At 39.1% G+C, this 17,341-nt stretch overlaps 1 protein-coding gene across 3 annotated transcripts in view; it reads left to right on the forward strand.

Annotated features, from left to right (window-relative positions):
- Positions 1-829: 829 nt before the first annotated feature.
- The window catches only part of inpp5b (inositol polyphosphate-5-phosphatase B), a 22,833-nt gene continuing 6,321 nt past the window's right edge, over positions 830-17,341 (forward strand). For 2 of the 3 annotated variants that reach the window (XM_046045545.1, XM_046045546.1), the window contains exons 1-11: positions 830-1,037; positions 2,006-2,085; positions 2,276-2,373; positions 2,542-2,571; positions 2,675-2,785; positions 4,025-4,168; positions 8,873-8,963; positions 9,958-10,128; positions 12,596-12,697; positions 12,981-13,095; positions 14,768-14,884. In XM_046045545.1, coding sequence (XP_045901501.1) covers positions 981-1,037; positions 2,006-2,085; positions 2,276-2,373; positions 2,542-2,571; positions 2,675-2,785; positions 4,025-4,168; positions 8,873-8,963; positions 9,958-10,128; positions 12,596-12,697; positions 12,981-13,095; positions 14,768-14,884 — 1,116 coding nt within the window. In that variant the 5' untranslated portion in view covers positions 830-980. Of the gene's footprint in view, positions 1,038-2,005; positions 2,086-2,275; positions 2,374-2,541; positions 2,572-2,674; positions 2,786-4,024; positions 4,169-5,670; positions 5,824-8,872; positions 8,964-9,957; positions 10,129-12,595; positions 12,698-12,980; positions 13,096-14,767; positions 14,885-17,341 lie in introns of those variants that run through there. The other variant, XM_046045547.1, reaches the window with a different exon arrangement.

Here is a 17,341-nt window from a genome sequence, read left to right on the forward strand (position 1 = left end):
GCACAGAGAATTGGATACAATTCGTTTGTCCCTGCATAAATCAGCCAGGAGAATATCGTGACCTAAGTGATATTAGCTCATTGCAGATATATCGTATATGTGTGTGCATGTCGGCCAATGAGTAAGAAGAAATTGTAATGCCAAACTACGTTTGAGGTAATTAAGAAACTGTTTCACCTTTATAGTCTGTCCACCACAGAGCACTGACAAGGTGAATTCTACACTGTGAAACAAATCTAAGAAATTTGTGTCAATATTAGCAGTGTCCCGTGTTTTGTTTTGTTTTAATTAGCCTATGGGCTATCAGCCCGATAGGCCTAGCCTATATGTCATTATCAGATTTTTTTCTCGAAATTGATATCAGATTTTGTCTACAAAATCCAGTAGGCCTATCGGTCAGGAAGCTAGACTGTGCATATACCAATGAGGATTCTACCTGGAAGCCCAGGCCTTGTTCTTCAGGTTAATGCCAAAACTAGGTCAAAGGTAGGTTTAGGCGAATATATTTCAACGGGAAGTCAGTTCCCCTCCAACAAAATAGCCTACCACTGACAACTATTGACCAGGTGGCTCTTCAAACATCCTATAGACAGCTTCGATAGGCCTATAACTTTGTAGAAGTGGCGATGCGGCTCTACTGTAGGACGTCACGTCATCCTTTTCCTCTCATTCGCCTGAGGCCAAATCCAAACCGAGCTGACAGCCCAGATGTGTGACGTCACTGCGGGCAAGCGATTGGGAATCAGTGCGTGGCAGAGTGCGTCGGGCCAGCAGCTCGACGAAGAAGGGAACATCTGGATCAAAACGGAATATTGTCGGATTACATGGGGTTCCTGAAGCGTCTCTCCCCCCGCTGTACACTTGGCTTACGCTGGAGAGCGAAATAACTGCGCTGCTCGAAACTCCTCCGGGTATTTTCGTGTGGGAAGCGTGCGGCGGCAGAAGTTGTCCCACAAGTAGCCTAACTAACTGCCTTCACCATGGATCAATCCGTCGCAATTCAAGAAACTTTGGAAAGGGGAGAAAACTGCATCATAGTATCCTTTGCGACGCTCGTGCGCTGTTTTATGGATCGTCATTACTTCAAATGACGAATTACCTGCTTCAAACTAAAGCCCATAACACGACTCGGTTGAACAATACCTGAGACCGGAGAGAGGCCTGTAAGAAGGCTCTGCCACAAAGCCGACATCTCTGTGAATAAATAGTACAACCTCAGTTAGGCAGGCTGTGATTTCAACCCAGGTCAATGCATTTCCAGAGCACGTAGATTTCAGCACTATAGTGTAGGTTTAGTCGGGTGTGACTTCCCAACGATAAGATCCAACGTTTGTAGTAAGACCTTTCATCCACAAGATGGCAACTTTGTTTCACCAGCTTCTCGTTATAAGGCAGTGGTGGAAGAAGTATAGATCCTTTACTTGAGTCAAAGTAATAAAACCAACGACAAGAAAATACTCCAATACATCTAAAAAAAATCCTGCATTCATAATGGCACTTCAGATAAAGAAGTGTTATCAGGAAAATGTTCTTGAAGTATCAAAAGTAAAAGTAGATTTTATGCAGCAGAATTGCACCTGTTAGTCTTATTTTAATAATCAAACATCTAAGAAACATTGTGATTTTGCATGTGTTCAAGATGGAGCTAATTATATTTTTCTGTTGTGCATACTGCTGAGTATTTTAATCTATAAAAATTTATCATATTATATAAGCTGCTGATATGCGGATAAGCAGTTAATATGTTATTGATTTGGAAAGTAACTACAGAGTTCAGATAAATGTACAATATTTCCCAGTAAAATGTAGTGGAATTACTATAAAACTAAAACTAAATGTACCTTGTTATAGGAAACAAAAACAAAAAACAACGTTCCCCATTGTACCCAAAATAATATCTTGAAATGAGAGGAAGGTCATATTCCCTGGAGAAATAATAATGGTGTCACCAAAGGAACACATGCACACATGATTTACACTATATCCTTAACTAAACTGTGAACATGCTGTCCAATGTGATGTCCTCTTTGATAACATTGTAGAGAGCAGACTGCTGGGATTGGTGGAGTCTGCAAAAGAACACGCGTGAGTTTGAATAGTCTATACAAATGAGCTACAAAATGGCTTCTGTGTGAACTGTATGCTTGTATTCAAAGAATGACTGATTATTTTGTAAAGAGAGGGGGTGACAGCATTATGTTATCCAGGGCAAGACAGAGCTGCATCAACCTGTCTGACACTGTTGAAAATTAAAATGTCTTGTAATGTTTTATAGAATCTTTACTTATACCCATCGAAGGATGGCCATTACTGCTGATGACGTGTCACTGGAGGACATCATACCCATCTCCCTTGACTTTGCTGTCGTGGAGGGTGAGCTGCTTCCATTTGTTGTACCTCACTGAAAACAGAGTGTCAATTTGAAAGGAGAGAGACATATAATATTGGGTTCTTCAAGATAACTATTGTTTCTAGTGATGGCATAATAGTAATTTCTCTGAAGCACCCTTAAACATTTCTCATGCGGCTTTTTTTTTTTAGTTTCCTCACCAGAGGAACTTGCGGTTGTGGGTGAGTTGCCCTTCTTTCCATTGTAGCTCAAGTAACATAACTGATCCACCACATGAAACTGAACATCTCACTTTTCTGGCATTCTTCATTCTTATCATTCTAGGTGGTGATACCAGAGTGAGGTTAAGCTACCAAGAAGAGGAGTTAGAGCTCAGACTTCCTTTTGGGTCCCACTCGCGGCTCTTCCTCAGCGAGGTCAACAGGGCATGGAGTGGTAAGTCAGCCCTAACAGATATACATATGCAATCCGTTTACATGACATCCACCTGAGGACATACTCAGAACCTTTAAATAATTCCTAGAAAGTTTGTGGACAGTTTAAGAAAAAAATATAAAGCTGTTAGGGGAAGAATGTGGAAGCCGATTTTCATTTCAACAGTACAGTAGCACAAACATGGATCCTCACCTCTTTAGGCTTTATAGACCACTAATAATTTGTTTGGGTTTAGTAGTCCATATCTTTAGATTTTCTTTTCTGAACAAAGTTGGAGGGTCACATGTGTGTAAAGAAGTACAAATGATATGCACTAACCATCTGTTTGAAGAAAACCTGCTCAGCCAGTTTTCAATTGCCTTGGGGTTACATTATGTTGCAAACCACGATGGAAATAAAGGAAAATAAATTTAAAAATAGAAATAAAAAACACCATGATCACGAATGTATTTGGCTGTGGTTCACAACAACAACAACCAATTTTAGAACTAACAACAAACTGGTGGTGTCACCTCATCTGTCAGTCACTGCGTTTACATGACACATGGCAGACAAATAAGGGAGGGAGACAGACAGACGGACAGAGGTGGGGGGTGGAGTTTGGATGGTGCACTCTGTGGAGTTCGTCTCTTTCACAGCAAGCGTTTGCAAAAGGGACTAGATGAAAACAGTTTATAAAGGATGTGCAACTTCCTCTTCATAACTTCTCTTGAACTACTTTTGACTTTCTGCATCCTGTTCATCTGAATGGAGAGGGCCATTAGGAGCCTAACGGGCAGTCTGCTTTATTATAAATGTTTCACTTTCGTCACTGGTTCACTATTTTTAACAGTGGAAACTCCACATGAACACCGACAAAGTCTGATACTCAAAGATGAGCCACAAAGGCTTTTAACCCGGTGAGGGATACCAGTGATGGAAAGAATAAATGACCAGGAACCTGTTGTTTTTGTTGTTGTTGTTGTTAAAAAGGAGAGTGTGATAAAGGGTAACAATAAGATTCAGATTCCTTTATTGTCATTGTCATTGCCATTGCAGTACAACGAAATCGAGTGCAATCCTGACAATTTATTCCCACATAATAAAACAAACATGACAACAAAATAAAAAATTCATGTATCATGAATCTCACCAGTGCTGTTGTTCAGACTCTTACATTTTGTAATATATTATAAAGTATATCATATTGCCATTATTGTATTTCTAATGAGCTTGCTCTTGCTGTCCGTCTTTCTTCAGATGTTTGCAAGTCTCCTGACCAGGTACCCCAGTTCGAGTGGATCAGCAAGTATCACAAAGCCACCAGAGGTCAGGGAGTTGTCAAACAAGCCCTTGCACCCCTCGGCACGACACTCACTAAACTCAAGCAGCACAGCAAAACAGGTTTGTTCACAGCTAGCATCTTCATGTCCAATAAACTTCACACATTTGTGCAGTGGATGACAAGAGATTAAGTTATTTATCTTCTTTGCCTCTGCCTTTTTTTGGCAGTCTACATCAAAGAGTGATAAAAGAAAACTGGGTGGTTTTGCAAGTACCACTTCCTTTGAATGCAATTGGCCCAACCTGCGTATTCATAACTGTCAGAGAGCCATGTGGGGAAGGAGGTCAGTTACACAATAGGCCATTTTTACTACATTCTTTATGACGCGTCATAGCAGAAAAGACCCTGTGTCTTTTAAGCTAAGAACATTAATTATGGCTCCTTTGCATTTAAGTGTTGCAGGAAGCCACGCTTGCCAGCCAGCCAGCATACACAAAAGCAGGGTAATGGGGGAAAAAAGTACAGCCTAGTAGGTACTAAAAGCTGATATATGAGGGGGGAAGTTTGTTTCACACTGTTGTAGCTTTGTTTTCAGCATGGACTGTGGAACTGTAAACAACATTTGGTTGCCAGGCCTTAGGGGCCTTGGTGCAGAATAAGGACTTAATAATGAAAAATAGTACCATCTACCTATTAAGTAATTAAGCTATATGCACAGAATAGGCAACCACAAAGTAAACACCCCCCCCCCCCCCCCCCCCCCAAAAAATGTCTTATGATTTATTTGCAAATAATGCAGTGAAATGTGCAATTTACATCATTTTTAATTTGCCTTGATTTTAATTTCATACCATTTCATGCAAGATTATATGTATGGAATTATGTAAAGCCTTAATTACAATGTTGATTTTCTTTCTTGTCTTATTTAAACTTCCCAATCATGTTTTATCTCTGTATCAAGACCAAAAAATGGCTTTGTACAGTATTTAAAAGAAAAACTATATCATGCCAGAAGTAACTCAGTCTTCATTTTACATTCAAGTTGAAAATCCCCTTTATTATTTTCAAAATGGAATAGGCCTATTAAAATTAACCTTTAAAGGGAAGTTTTAAGAAATCTTTTAAATTGCTACCACCTTGTAATTTGTTTTGGGCATATAACAGTTAATGCCCACTCGAAAACTAATTGTAGACTCATTTAACTTTGGATGAATGAGAGTGGTTGTAAATGTTTTTTTGTGTTTTACCTACACATTTTCATCTCTTCAAGCCATTGTGAGTGATGCAGCTCTGATATGCACTTTATGAAAATGTGAAATGTGCAATTTACATGATTTTTAATTTGCCTTGATTTTAATTTCATACCATTTCATGCAAGATTATATTTTTGCATGCTAGATTACAGCCACGCAGTTTATGACATGCATGTTACATACAAAACACATTATCTAAAAGGCATGTAAATATAAAGAAACAACAGCAAAAAACGAAGTTCCTTTTACAAATCATACCACATTCTTCATCAGTGTTTTAATAGGCTGTTTACACAATTAAATTATCTTCTTGACGCGTATGGGCTTAACTTTCCGATGTAATACTGATGTGGTAAAAGCCCTTTCCGGTGTTTGTCCAGCCTCCTCTCTGCAGCACACAGTCGGGGAAGGTAAACTCCTCCTACATCACCATTAGCATGGGCAGGCTGAACATTGCTCCTCTGCACAGAACGCGTGGGAGGCGCGGTGCAGGGAGATGTCTAGGGTGATGACAGACTCTGGTATGACAAAAATATTTCTTCAATTGTTGATTTTTGAGGTGGTGAAAGGAAACTCCATTGCATTAATCTGTAGCATTCAGTGTACCTTAATTAGCTAGCTACCTAGCTTATGCTAGCGAGTGGTAGTGGTGGTTGTAGTAGTAGTTGTTTTTTTCAAAGAAGCTAACTTTAGCCAGATTAGCTTAGGACTCGTCCGGCAGAATAATGGTAGTTGTAAATCCTAGTAGTAACGTTAGTATTAAGGCTAACTGTTGCTGCCTCAAAACCAAGCTATTGTGAATGTTACCGCACGTACACAGTTGATTCACGAGTGACTACTAATGTAACATTAAGTCCCAGTGAAATAATGTTCATGGTGCTGTGTGACAATAAATGACACCTGTTGTGGTTGGTGTAACGTTAGCAGTATCGTTTTTTAGTAACAGTGAATTGTGTCATTTATTATTTAACAGTTTTGACTTGCATCTTAGTCAGTTTACTGTTTCAATCTCAGGCTGTTTTTTCCGGACTTGGATGATCCTCGTAGCTAGCCTGCTAGCTTTAAATCAGTTGTTGGTCTGTAAACTTTCTCCCGACCTCCTGTGAAAGAAAGGTGCTTATTGCCTGCTTGAAACAATTTGTTAAAAAATTTTTTTGCATATGTAGTTTTGCATTTAAGTATAAGAAGAAACCACAACAAATGATTCCTCTGCAGTTTGTTACCTATAGATTTTGACCATAAAGGAAAGTTATGCAATGTTGAACTTTGTGCAGATTAGTTTAAAAGCTATGACTTCGGAGAACAACTTGACCGCAGATAAAGAGGTGTTGGAGAGTGAACATGCAGTTAGTCAGATTTCATGCAACTCCTCCACAGAGAAAGTTCAGTTAAGTTCATTCATTTGTTAAGAATACTAAAGCATGTGCGGGAATCCCATGTAATAAAATAACGGAGCTACTCACACACACGACGCTCATATGGTCATGGCCTCATCTAGGTGTTGGTTGCAAAAAACAGGTGCAGTATTGGTTAGGGTTTAGTTAAACAGGCTAAATATTAAATGGGTGATTAAAAGTGAAATAAGCAATGTCAGAAAACTCTGTGCCATACTTTTCGGTAGGACTAACATACTGTGGCATAACTGTCTTCAGTAGAGCATAAACTGCTGTCATTAGTGTATTTTATAACACCACAAGCTAGTGATTTTAATTTTTGATCTGACACTATACTGTATGTATATGTTAATATCTTCTGATAATTTGTGCATTTAAATCAAGCCCCAAGATTTGTTTTAATGCATGTTTTGCAAGTTTACATTCATTTTACAATGAGAATCTCAATATTATACTGTACAGTGTATTTTTTCTTTCTTTTTTCTTTTTCCAGATACATTGTAGTTCACAGAGAAAAACTGTAGGACTCTTGTATAGTCTTATGTTTTATATTGCGTCTTTTATATATTACTATACTACAAGGTTAACCTTGTAGTATAGTACATTACTATACAAGGAGAATTTCATATGTTAACTTGGAAAACTCTAGAGTCAGTTTATCAGTTACATGTGGGGTTTTCTATGTGTGCACAAGGAGATTTTCACCTTCTCAAATGTAGCATGTCTGTGCACGCTTTCGCTTTCAAAAGCATTTCACAGTTTGCTGGCAGTTTTCTCTGTCAAACAGAGGGCCATCTTCTTTTCCTGTTGACACAAACAACAAAGTCACTGGCTTAGAATTAAAATGTCAGTTGATCCTTCTAGGAATCCTTCTAAATGGCACTTTAGCCTGACCTTGTTTTGTTGTTGTTTTTATTTTTTACCAAATGTACAAAAGGAAACAAACAACGTTAAGGATTTCTGCCATGTTCTCAGTTTGGTACACTGGGCATTTCCTTTTGTAAAAAATAAAAGATTCAGCAAAAAAATAGCCAACTGTGGTAATACTGATAAATACAATTGACATTTTTGGTTGTAATTGAGTCAGACTTTGGTGCTGCGTTGCACATTGGCCTAGCCCTGACAAAAGAAAATTTCTAACATTTTAATTTCCTAACATATTTTGACTTTCATTTGGATTGTTTGAAAAGGATTTTTTTATTCACCAGTCCCCTTTGTGTCACAGGTTTATTGCATCTCTGTTTTATATCCTTACAACTGTGGCCTTGTTTAGAAAACTTGTATAATGTTGTTAGTATTAGTACTGATGATGTCCACATCCAGTCAGTAACTGTCGGTGTATTTTGAGTCACGGGGTTCTTACATTGAATGCTGCACACAGACCAAGAAATGGATCATATATTGCTTTCAGTTAGTCAAGTAGCCTAGCAGACATGTAATAGAAAATAATAAATATATAAGTAAAAAAAAAGTAAGAAAGTAAAAAATAAGTGTTGAAATTATTATTAGGTATTGAAATAGGTATTATGTTTGTTTTTTGGCCATTGAGCAGTGCTGTTGGTCAGGTGCATTGGTTAACCTGCCTCAACCTTTCAAGTTTAATTTCCTGCTCAAAGAACATGTCTTTCCCTTTCAGAGGAGCTAGCTGTGCCTGCCAAGCTGCAGGAGACAGGGCCATGCTGTCTCATACTTGACACTGAGCCATTAAATCCAACTACTTGGGATGCAATAATTGTAACCAACTGCAAAAGACAGCCACAGTACATTGGCCACCACAACTGAGCCCTGACCTGGCACTTTTATGATTGACATGTGTGTTACTGTGCATGTTTGTTTTTATTCTTAGTCATAATTGGCTTTAATTTATTCTGCATATCAGAAAAACTCATGGCTGGGTTCTTTCTAATTAGAGTGAGTTGTCTCGGGCTGTAAATGCCATTAAATATTAAGATAATGTTGATGGGTAGGTCTCCCAGCAGCCGGCAAGACACAGTTACACATTGTCTTAACTGGCAACATGCAAACATGATATTCATTTGTGATTCAAAGTGCAGGGAGTTGGAATGGTGCAGAACTGTGCTGTAAAACCATTTACCTTTCATGCTTACCATTGTAAACGAGTAAACTAAACAAACACTTTCTTCATGTCATTTTGTTTGCTGCTCTTCCTGAACAGAGAGATCATCAGACAAAAAGGGAACTTTGGAATGGGAGAAAGTATCTAACAGTGGCACACAGAAGTCCAGAGTGTATTCCAGCTCAGAGAGGTGAGGCATTTTTTTTCATTCACATGTGGGAGCTCGGAAAAACAAAATTCTTTCTACCATTATGTATTTTTAAATAGTGGTAGAACGAGCCTTAGAATATTCTACTGCTATAGTGGAAGTACTGTTCTTAAAGTTTCCCAGTGAAGTTTTATTGTAAACAAAGTTTACATTCAGTGTTCAGTGCATTTCTCTTCTCATTTAACATGTGCAACAAATTTTTTTATATCCACGTTTACTTGCTAGATGTCTTCTTCTTTCCTGCCTTTTACTGGTGCATTACCTCCACCTGTAGATCAGTAGAATAGTGTGAAACCAGTGGCAGAGAAATGTCAGGTCAAAAACTTCACAGGGTACCTTTTTGATATCACTCAAGGAAAGGTATTAAAGTGGCCATTTTGAAGCGAAATTACGCTGAGGGAAGCCTACAACATAAACTCTGTAGTTAGGTTGTATAGTTTGAGTGCATAAAAATCTAAATTGCAGTGATTCAAGTACTTTGTTGCTCCAACAGTATTAGAACATGTACTGTGTATGTGCCTGGTTGCAGCTATGTGATCAGTGTTTACTTTATATAAAGCTGTTAAGGTCTAAAAATGCAAATTTGTTGATTTGTTTAACCCGGAAGCCACGCTACAGTTAGTTACAGTATATTCCTGGAATCTTACAGGGGCCAGGGATATTACATTTCTTCCTCTCACCTCAGCCGCATTAGACTGTTAGTCTGGAGCAGACTGTTGTCTCTGTTAAGCCATGATTTTATTTCTAGCTTTTTGAAGAGTTATAGCTTGATCCAGTTAGGCTTGAGTATCCTGAATGTGAACTGGCAACTGTGCATAGGTGCTTCTAGGCAAAATCTAAACAACCAAACGCACAATTTGTGATAAGATATTCCCACTGAAATCACACCAGTGTGACAAAATGCCCCCGTTTCTATCTTGATCTGTCTCCACTCACCCCCACGCCTAACTGTTATTTCTTCTCTCCCTGTGTTAAGTCAGGGCATCTTCAGTCGAGAGGACCGGGATGACCTGGTGCGCTCCTCCAGCCACACCCCAGCTAACAAAGCCCAGATACTGGCCATGCCACAGTTCGGCCTGCGCGACAACCTTATCAAGTGTGAGCTGCTAAAGAATGACAATCTTTACACTTACCTGGAGGACTTCAGGTAATTTACTCTTCAATGCTTGTCGTGTCAGTTCTGACTCTGTCTTAAAAAAGTACATGCAATTGGCAGATTGGTGCAGGCAGTTTGAGGTACAACTATGTGATCTTGATGCAATTGAAAATTACTTCACTTTCACAACAGAAAATGTAACATTTTTTTACTTACTTGATATCAGTAATGTGCTGATGCTTTGGGTGGGGCTATAGGTTATTTCATATACTATTTAGTGTAGAGGTGTGTGATATGGTCTTTTGCTGTTAATTTTGAAACAGTTAAGAAAAGTATATAGCTTAATGTATAGGAGCATTTAGACCAAGAAAATGCCACATTTAACCTATACCATAACGATTACGATTTCCAACTCTTATGTGGAAAACTGTAAGCTTAAAAAAAGTTTGAGAGGTGAGTCGGGATATTTTCATACTATTCAGTTGAGTTAAGCTCAGTGTGGATACTTGAAGTCTTATGTAAAAATAATGAGTCAGCATCTGTAGGTTTGTATTTCTCTTTGCTAAATTAAGCAACGCTGTCAAGAAATGCACCAGCCTAGTGCATTAACATACTGTAGCTCTTTATCTATTATTTATTGTAAAAATTAATGTCTCTGTAGAGGCCTGGATATAAGTGTTTTTGGTTGAAAAATAAGCATTTGCAGAAGTCATCATTGTGGTTTGGCTAATAACCACAGTGCCTCCTGCTGGTAGATCTGTGTCTTAATATGTACACCCGTATAAAAAAAATAATGCAAAGAATGAAAAATAATATAGATATAATAGGAATGGAAGAAGATCTCTTACAGTGTGTCAGATTTAGGGGCATCTTTACTATGGCATACAACATAGTATTTATAGGTAGATTGTGAAAACGCATGAAAAGAAGAATTATTGCTTTTTCATTACCAAAGAATGAGCCCTTTATATCTACAGAGGGAGCGGTCCTCTTTTTTGCAAGTTTAGCGACCACCGTAGGTTCTCCTGTATGCTTGGAATGGGTTGGTGAGGGTAAGGGTTATCACTTGGCTGCAGTCTAGCTAGAAGCCACGAAATCCTCCACACTGGACATTTTTAATTTTAAAAAGTTTGAAATACAATGGCAATTGACAAACCATAGTCTCAGTGGATGGGACTATTTCCTCACACCAAAAAGGACCCCTGTTATAGTCCAATTTCAATGCCTTTCTGTGTGGAACTTGCATTTTGGTGCAGGTTTCCCCTCGGTGCTCTGAATGTTCTGATTGGCTTATAAGCTTGAATTGTTGCCTTTGTCAGAAACAACACATATACGGAAAAGGCTGCATTTTGTTGCAACACGTGTACATTGCCTTCTTTCATCTCATGTTACAGTACATACTGAGAGCAGTCCAAGATTTTTGTATAAATCCAGCTTCAGCATCTTTCTAGTTAGCTGAGGGTGGGGCCATTAGGGCAGAAAGTGTTGTACAGTGCGTTTGCAGTCAGCACAAAAATAAAGAGCTCTGTGCTGCTCCTGTGCAGCAACGTGAGCAGGGCAGCAGCTGCCTGAAGGTCAGAGGAGGGGGCTATTGAATGGAAGGAAGCTGATTTTCAGTCTGGACCTGCAGAATAAATCTCAGTGGGGACGTTAAAGACGAGGGCTTGGCCCTCTTACCATTTCTCACAATTGTTTCACCCTCTAGCATAGCACTTAAGTTCCAGTGGAGTTGCTCACTGGACAAGACTCAGTGCTCAGTGGATAAGACTGTTTTTATTTTCTGCTGTCTCTTTGCAATGCATACAGCTCATATGTGTAACTATGTATAAGGACCAGGTTACACTTGATCATAACTAACATAAATCTTACAACGTACCAACCATGTCAGAAATCTTTACAGTACAGTTGTGTAACAGTCTGAGTTGAGTGGGCAGGTGGGCTTTTTTACAGTTATTTTGCTGATGAAATACTGCACAGAATAAGTAATGAGGAGGAGTCAAATACTGAGTACAGTGGACAGCTTCCTCAGCACCTTGACAACAGCTGTGACACTCTAAAAAACTGTTTAAAATGTATTTACTCAATACACTGAAATCGATAATCTGTGTCCAGTGTTCTAAAGTGGTCTGTTAAATTTTGTTGTGCTTTTGAAATTATTTAGTACCCTTACTATGAAAGACATTAAAATTTATGGTGTTTGCGTTACAATGCAGTGTGAGGAAAGGGGGTCTGAAGCTATGTGACCATCCAACAAGCAGTTCTGAAGAGTCTGAAAAGACAAGTTCTGCTAGAGACCCTCACAGTGAGCAGGATAAACTAAGAATAGTTAGCACATGGGGCGTCTAGATAGCTGAGTGGTTAGGGCTCACGGACTATTTGCTGCATGTCATTCCCCTATTCTCTTTCCCCACATACCCTGTCCATTCCCTTCAGTATCACTATAATTAGCACTTGTTCAAAGAAACTGATACAGTCCTCTCCTTTGTCCCACTTCTCACCTCTACCTATTCTGTTTCAGCTTTTTTCTTGGCACATACAATGTGAATGGGCAAACCCCAAAGGAAAGCCTCCATCCTTGGCTGAGCTGCACTCTCAACCCTCCTGACATCTACTGCGTGGGGTAAGTCACATTCACCCGTCTGGAGAATAGCTTTGCAATTCTACTTGTAATCCCATTACATAGACAGACAAATACTGCTCCAACCTCTGACTGATGTATGCAACCATTGACGCTCTTTTAAGTAGGAGAACATCCCACCCACAGTTTCAGCACTATTTGTCCACTAATCCTGCCTACATTTCATTTAACTGCTTTGGTGCTGAGGATACCATGAAAGTACCCGGTAAAGCTCAAATATATGAATCAAAGCAAAGTAAATTTTACCGTTTGTCCTTCCTGACAGTTTTCAGGAGCTTGATCTCAGCAAAGAGGCTTTTTTCTTCAATGACACCCCCAAAGAGCTGGAGTGGACGAAGGCTGTATCCGAGGCCTTGCATCCAGATGCGAAGTATGCCTTAGTAAGGAAGTCTTTTTCTTTTCTTTAATCTTGATCTTGTTTTAATATTGTTCTTAACAACTAGTTAGTATTTGGACTGGACATGTTAATGTTGCTTTTAAGTTCTGACAAGCGTTACATGGTGAAATATTAACTTCGATTTTGTTTTAAGTAGGGCTATAGCGAATAGTTTGAAGCTTCATTTTTGCATGTCTATTCATTTGGTTTAAACCCAGTATTTCTGCACTGTTGCTGATAAAAATTACGTGTTATATTGTTTGTAAAATTAGATTCTAGTGGTGGCTGCGTGGAATTGTTTCTCAAATTCACTGCTTTGTTCTTGCTAACGCAGCTCCCTCTCTTCATTCACTCTGTAGCTTGTTCAACCACTGCTGCTCTCTCTCTGTATCTCAGGGTCCAACTTTGAATCGTGTGTTCACAGACACCATCCAACAAATCCTACTCATGCCTTTTGTTAACAAAAAAGACAAACTCATTTAATCAGGTGAATCACTTTTTATAGTGTCATAAAACATGACGACAGACACTCGTAATCTCATTTGAAAACCTCAGTAGAAGCTTTGAATGTAAAAAAACAAAAACAAATTTGGTACATGCCTAGTTTACAGTGTATTACAGTGCTACAGTAAAGTGGCAGATACCTCATGTAAATGCCTGTGATCAAAGTAATTGTCTACATAACAATATACCATCACCATTACATTGATTATTACACAGGATATTCCTAAGGAACGGTTATGATATCCTTGCTTATTTGATGAGCTTAGTCAGGTTTTATATTTTTGTCTTTCTCTTTGTCTTTCCCTTATTCGCTTTCATCTACTTCCCTTTTCTTAGCATGCTGGGTCTAACATTTTGGCTTCCTCTTTTTCTTGGCTTCACTGTTCATCTTTGCTGTAAGTCACACAGCCAGTCTGGTGATGTGTCATTTCTTCATCCACTTATCTGTCACTGACACTGTAAAGTGTCAAACAAGCTGAAAATGAAATGTTTTCACTTCAGATCTAAATGTGGCATCTTGTAGGATGGACAGCAAGGCTTATATAACTGTTTTGCTTCTTCCCATGCACAGCTGCTTCATATTCCATTTTCTTTGAGACAGAGGGTGAGACTAGGGTGTACTCACACTTTGGCGTGCCCGAGCCCGGTACGTTAAACTGTGCCCAGGCACACTTGAAGAGGTGGGCTCCGGCATGTCACGGCATCTAGTATGATCACTAACCGTACCCGAGCACTTAACTGGGACGTGAGCTCCATGGTGCCTTGCGAGAGAGTTTTTATTTATTTTTTTCAAAAGTGTGATGACGTAAACGTGCTTGGGCTCGGATCGTTATGTGGAATGTTAGTACAGGCCAGTGGGCAAGTGGGGAGGGGGGACAATCGTGCTCGGGCACAGTACAATGCAGCCGGGCCTAGTGTGAGTATACCTTAAATGTCTTCAACTGTAAATATTGTTCTAAGTAGATGTGGTTGAAAACAATTAAGATGCTGTTAAGAGCACCTTTAAGCATGCTTCATGTGGCTACAGTGTCACTTGAACTCCACTGACTTCCTATTAAATACCAATATCCAGCAAATGTGCATATTACATTACTGTGATTGTTTTTTTGTTTTTTTTATCTTTTCAATTTTCTCTATGAAATGACGTGTGAATCTTACATGTTCTGCTACAGGTGAAGTTGGTTCGTCTGGTGGGCATCATGCTGATCTTCTATGTGAAGAAGGAGCATGCAGAGTTCATCTCTGATGTGGAGGCTGAGACTGTGGGCACTGGCATCATGGGAAGGATGGTATGTACTGATTCTACATGTCCTATTTTATTGTGCACTGGTTCTCATGTAGGTTTTATTTAATTTATTTATATAGCTTATTATCGGTATATCTGTTGTTGCGTAAAGATATTACTTTCTAAACGGCGGTGCGCTGTTGAGAGCAGCTGTGATCAGAACCCATGCTTAAAGCAAGCTGCCCTTTGTATGTCCACAGGACAGGTACATAAGAAAAAAACACTCCATCCTTTTGCTCACGCACCAAATCAAAAATGTGAATCTACTACCCTCCTGATGATGGTGAATTTATTTATTTATTTTTTTTTTTTTTTTTTTTTCATTCCAGTCCAGTTTTTTGATTCACTGTCCTTGATCGTGCTTTGTCAGTTATAAAATGTATTTCATCCTTGCAAAGCTTCAAACCAGCTTCCAGGCCTCAGGTGCCAAAATTATCTGAAATGATATTTACCGTACTTAACTTCAAAAAATAATAATAGTCCCAAATAGCTGCCTACCCTGTTTACTGGCCTGGTGTGGGAACACATTTTGACAAATAAACGCAGGTCTCCATTAAATGCCTGGTCTGTTTTTTTGTTTTTTGGGGGGATTTAGAAAACCTCTCAAACCCCTCCGAGTCGCCTGCTTTAGTTGCTTCTAAGCTGCTTATATCGTTAATACACAAATATTAATGTTTAAACGTATGATCAATATGTCAGTATGGACAATGCTACACATCGTTAGATGGTTAGATTCTCCACAATTCAATCGATCAGGTCATTTAATGGAAACAACAAGCCCCAAACTGTAATTCTTATAGATTTACCAGTGTAACCGGCATGGTACAAGAGATGAAAAGAAAAAGAAAAGTGCCGACTCCGTTACCTTTGAAGTGCTCATTAAGTCCACTCATTAAGTCCGAATGTGTCCATTCCTTGATTATTTATATTCCTTCAGTCTGTAAGGGTCTGTCTGCTAACCTCTGCCACACTTCTCTGATTCTACACTGGGTTGTTTTAGTTACATTGCTGCCTTCAAAATAAAAGCGCATAAGCTGTCTGTCGGAGCTAGCTAGATCGAAGTAATGACATGTATTTGATATTATTGGATAATTTTTATACAAGTAATATTCTGTTTTGAAATAAATTAACTGTTTCATAGTAGCCTATTTCAGTTTTGTGCAAGAGGAATTAAAGGCCTGTCACGTATGGATGCCTTTCCCAAATATAGGCAGGGTCAAATGAGTGGTTTTAGCAAATAAAAGCTCGGGCTGTTAATCAAAGTTTTACGGTAGATCAATTTTTATTTACTCCACTTTTGGTAACCTCACTGGCATTGTCTTTGCCTTCATATTAAAGGCCTTCCAATGCCTTCATATTAATGTACATTCATTATGACACACAAGCAGGATGTTAGTATCAACAGTAGCTTTACACATGAACATTAGATTATCGCAGCAAATGAATGAAGGAGAAAAAAAAAAACACATTTGGGTTCCTATGTTATCAACTGCAGGCATATATCAATAAGTTGATTGTTCAAAGCCTTGTCTTGTTCCTCCTTTGGACTGTTCTTAACTTTAGAGCCCTTTCATCCATGAAGGCGCTGTGTCCAGTGGCTCCAACTTCACTCCTTGTGCACTGTTGCAGAATAGGTTATTCTTGTCTCATATGTGGCCATGCTTACTTAGCAGTCCCTGCAGTGTCGAGCAGATGGCTGGCAGGTGATCAGTGGGGGCCTTTGTAAGGCTGTTCCATGTTTTCCTGCACTAATGAGAAACTGGTTTATGATCTCCACCAAGAACCATCTGAAACAGCCAAGTATCAAACTGTTTGCATAATATCGGAAAATGTCAAGATAGATAGATAGATAGATACACAGTGAGGAAAATAAGTATTTGAACACCCTGCTATTTTGCAAGTTCTCCCACTTAGAAATCATAGATGGGTCTGAAATTGTCATCATAGGTGCATGTCCACTGTGAGAGACATAATCTAAAAAAAAAAAAATCCAGAAATCACAATGTATGATTTATTTGTATGATACAGCTGCAAATAAGTATTTGAACACCTGTCTATCAGCTAGAATTCTGACTCTCAAAGACCTGTTAGTCTGCCTTCAAAATGTCCACCTCCACTCCATTTATTATCCTAAATTAGATGCACCTGTTTGAGGTCGTTAGCTGCATAAAGACACCTGTCCACCCCATACAATCAGTAAGAATCCAACTACTAACATGGCCAAGACCAAAGATCTGTCCAAAGACACTAGAGACAAAATTGTACACCTCCACAAGGCTGGAAAGGGCTACGGGGAAATTGCCAAGCGGCTTGGTGAAAAAAGGTCCACTGTTGGAGCAATCATTAGAAAATGGAAGAAGCTAAACATGACTGTCAATCTCCCTCGGACTGGGGCTCCATGCAAAATCTCACCTCGTGGGGTCTCAATGATCCTAAGAAAGGTGAGAAATCAGCCCAGAAC

This window comes from Micropterus dolomieu, linkage group LG03, assembly GCF_021292245.1.
Source record: "Micropterus dolomieu isolate WLL.071019.BEF.003 ecotype Adirondacks linkage group LG03, ASM2129224v1, whole genome shotgun sequence".
Classification (NCBI taxonomy): domain Eukaryota; kingdom Metazoa; phylum Chordata; class Actinopteri; order Centrarchiformes; family Centrarchidae; genus Micropterus; species Micropterus dolomieu.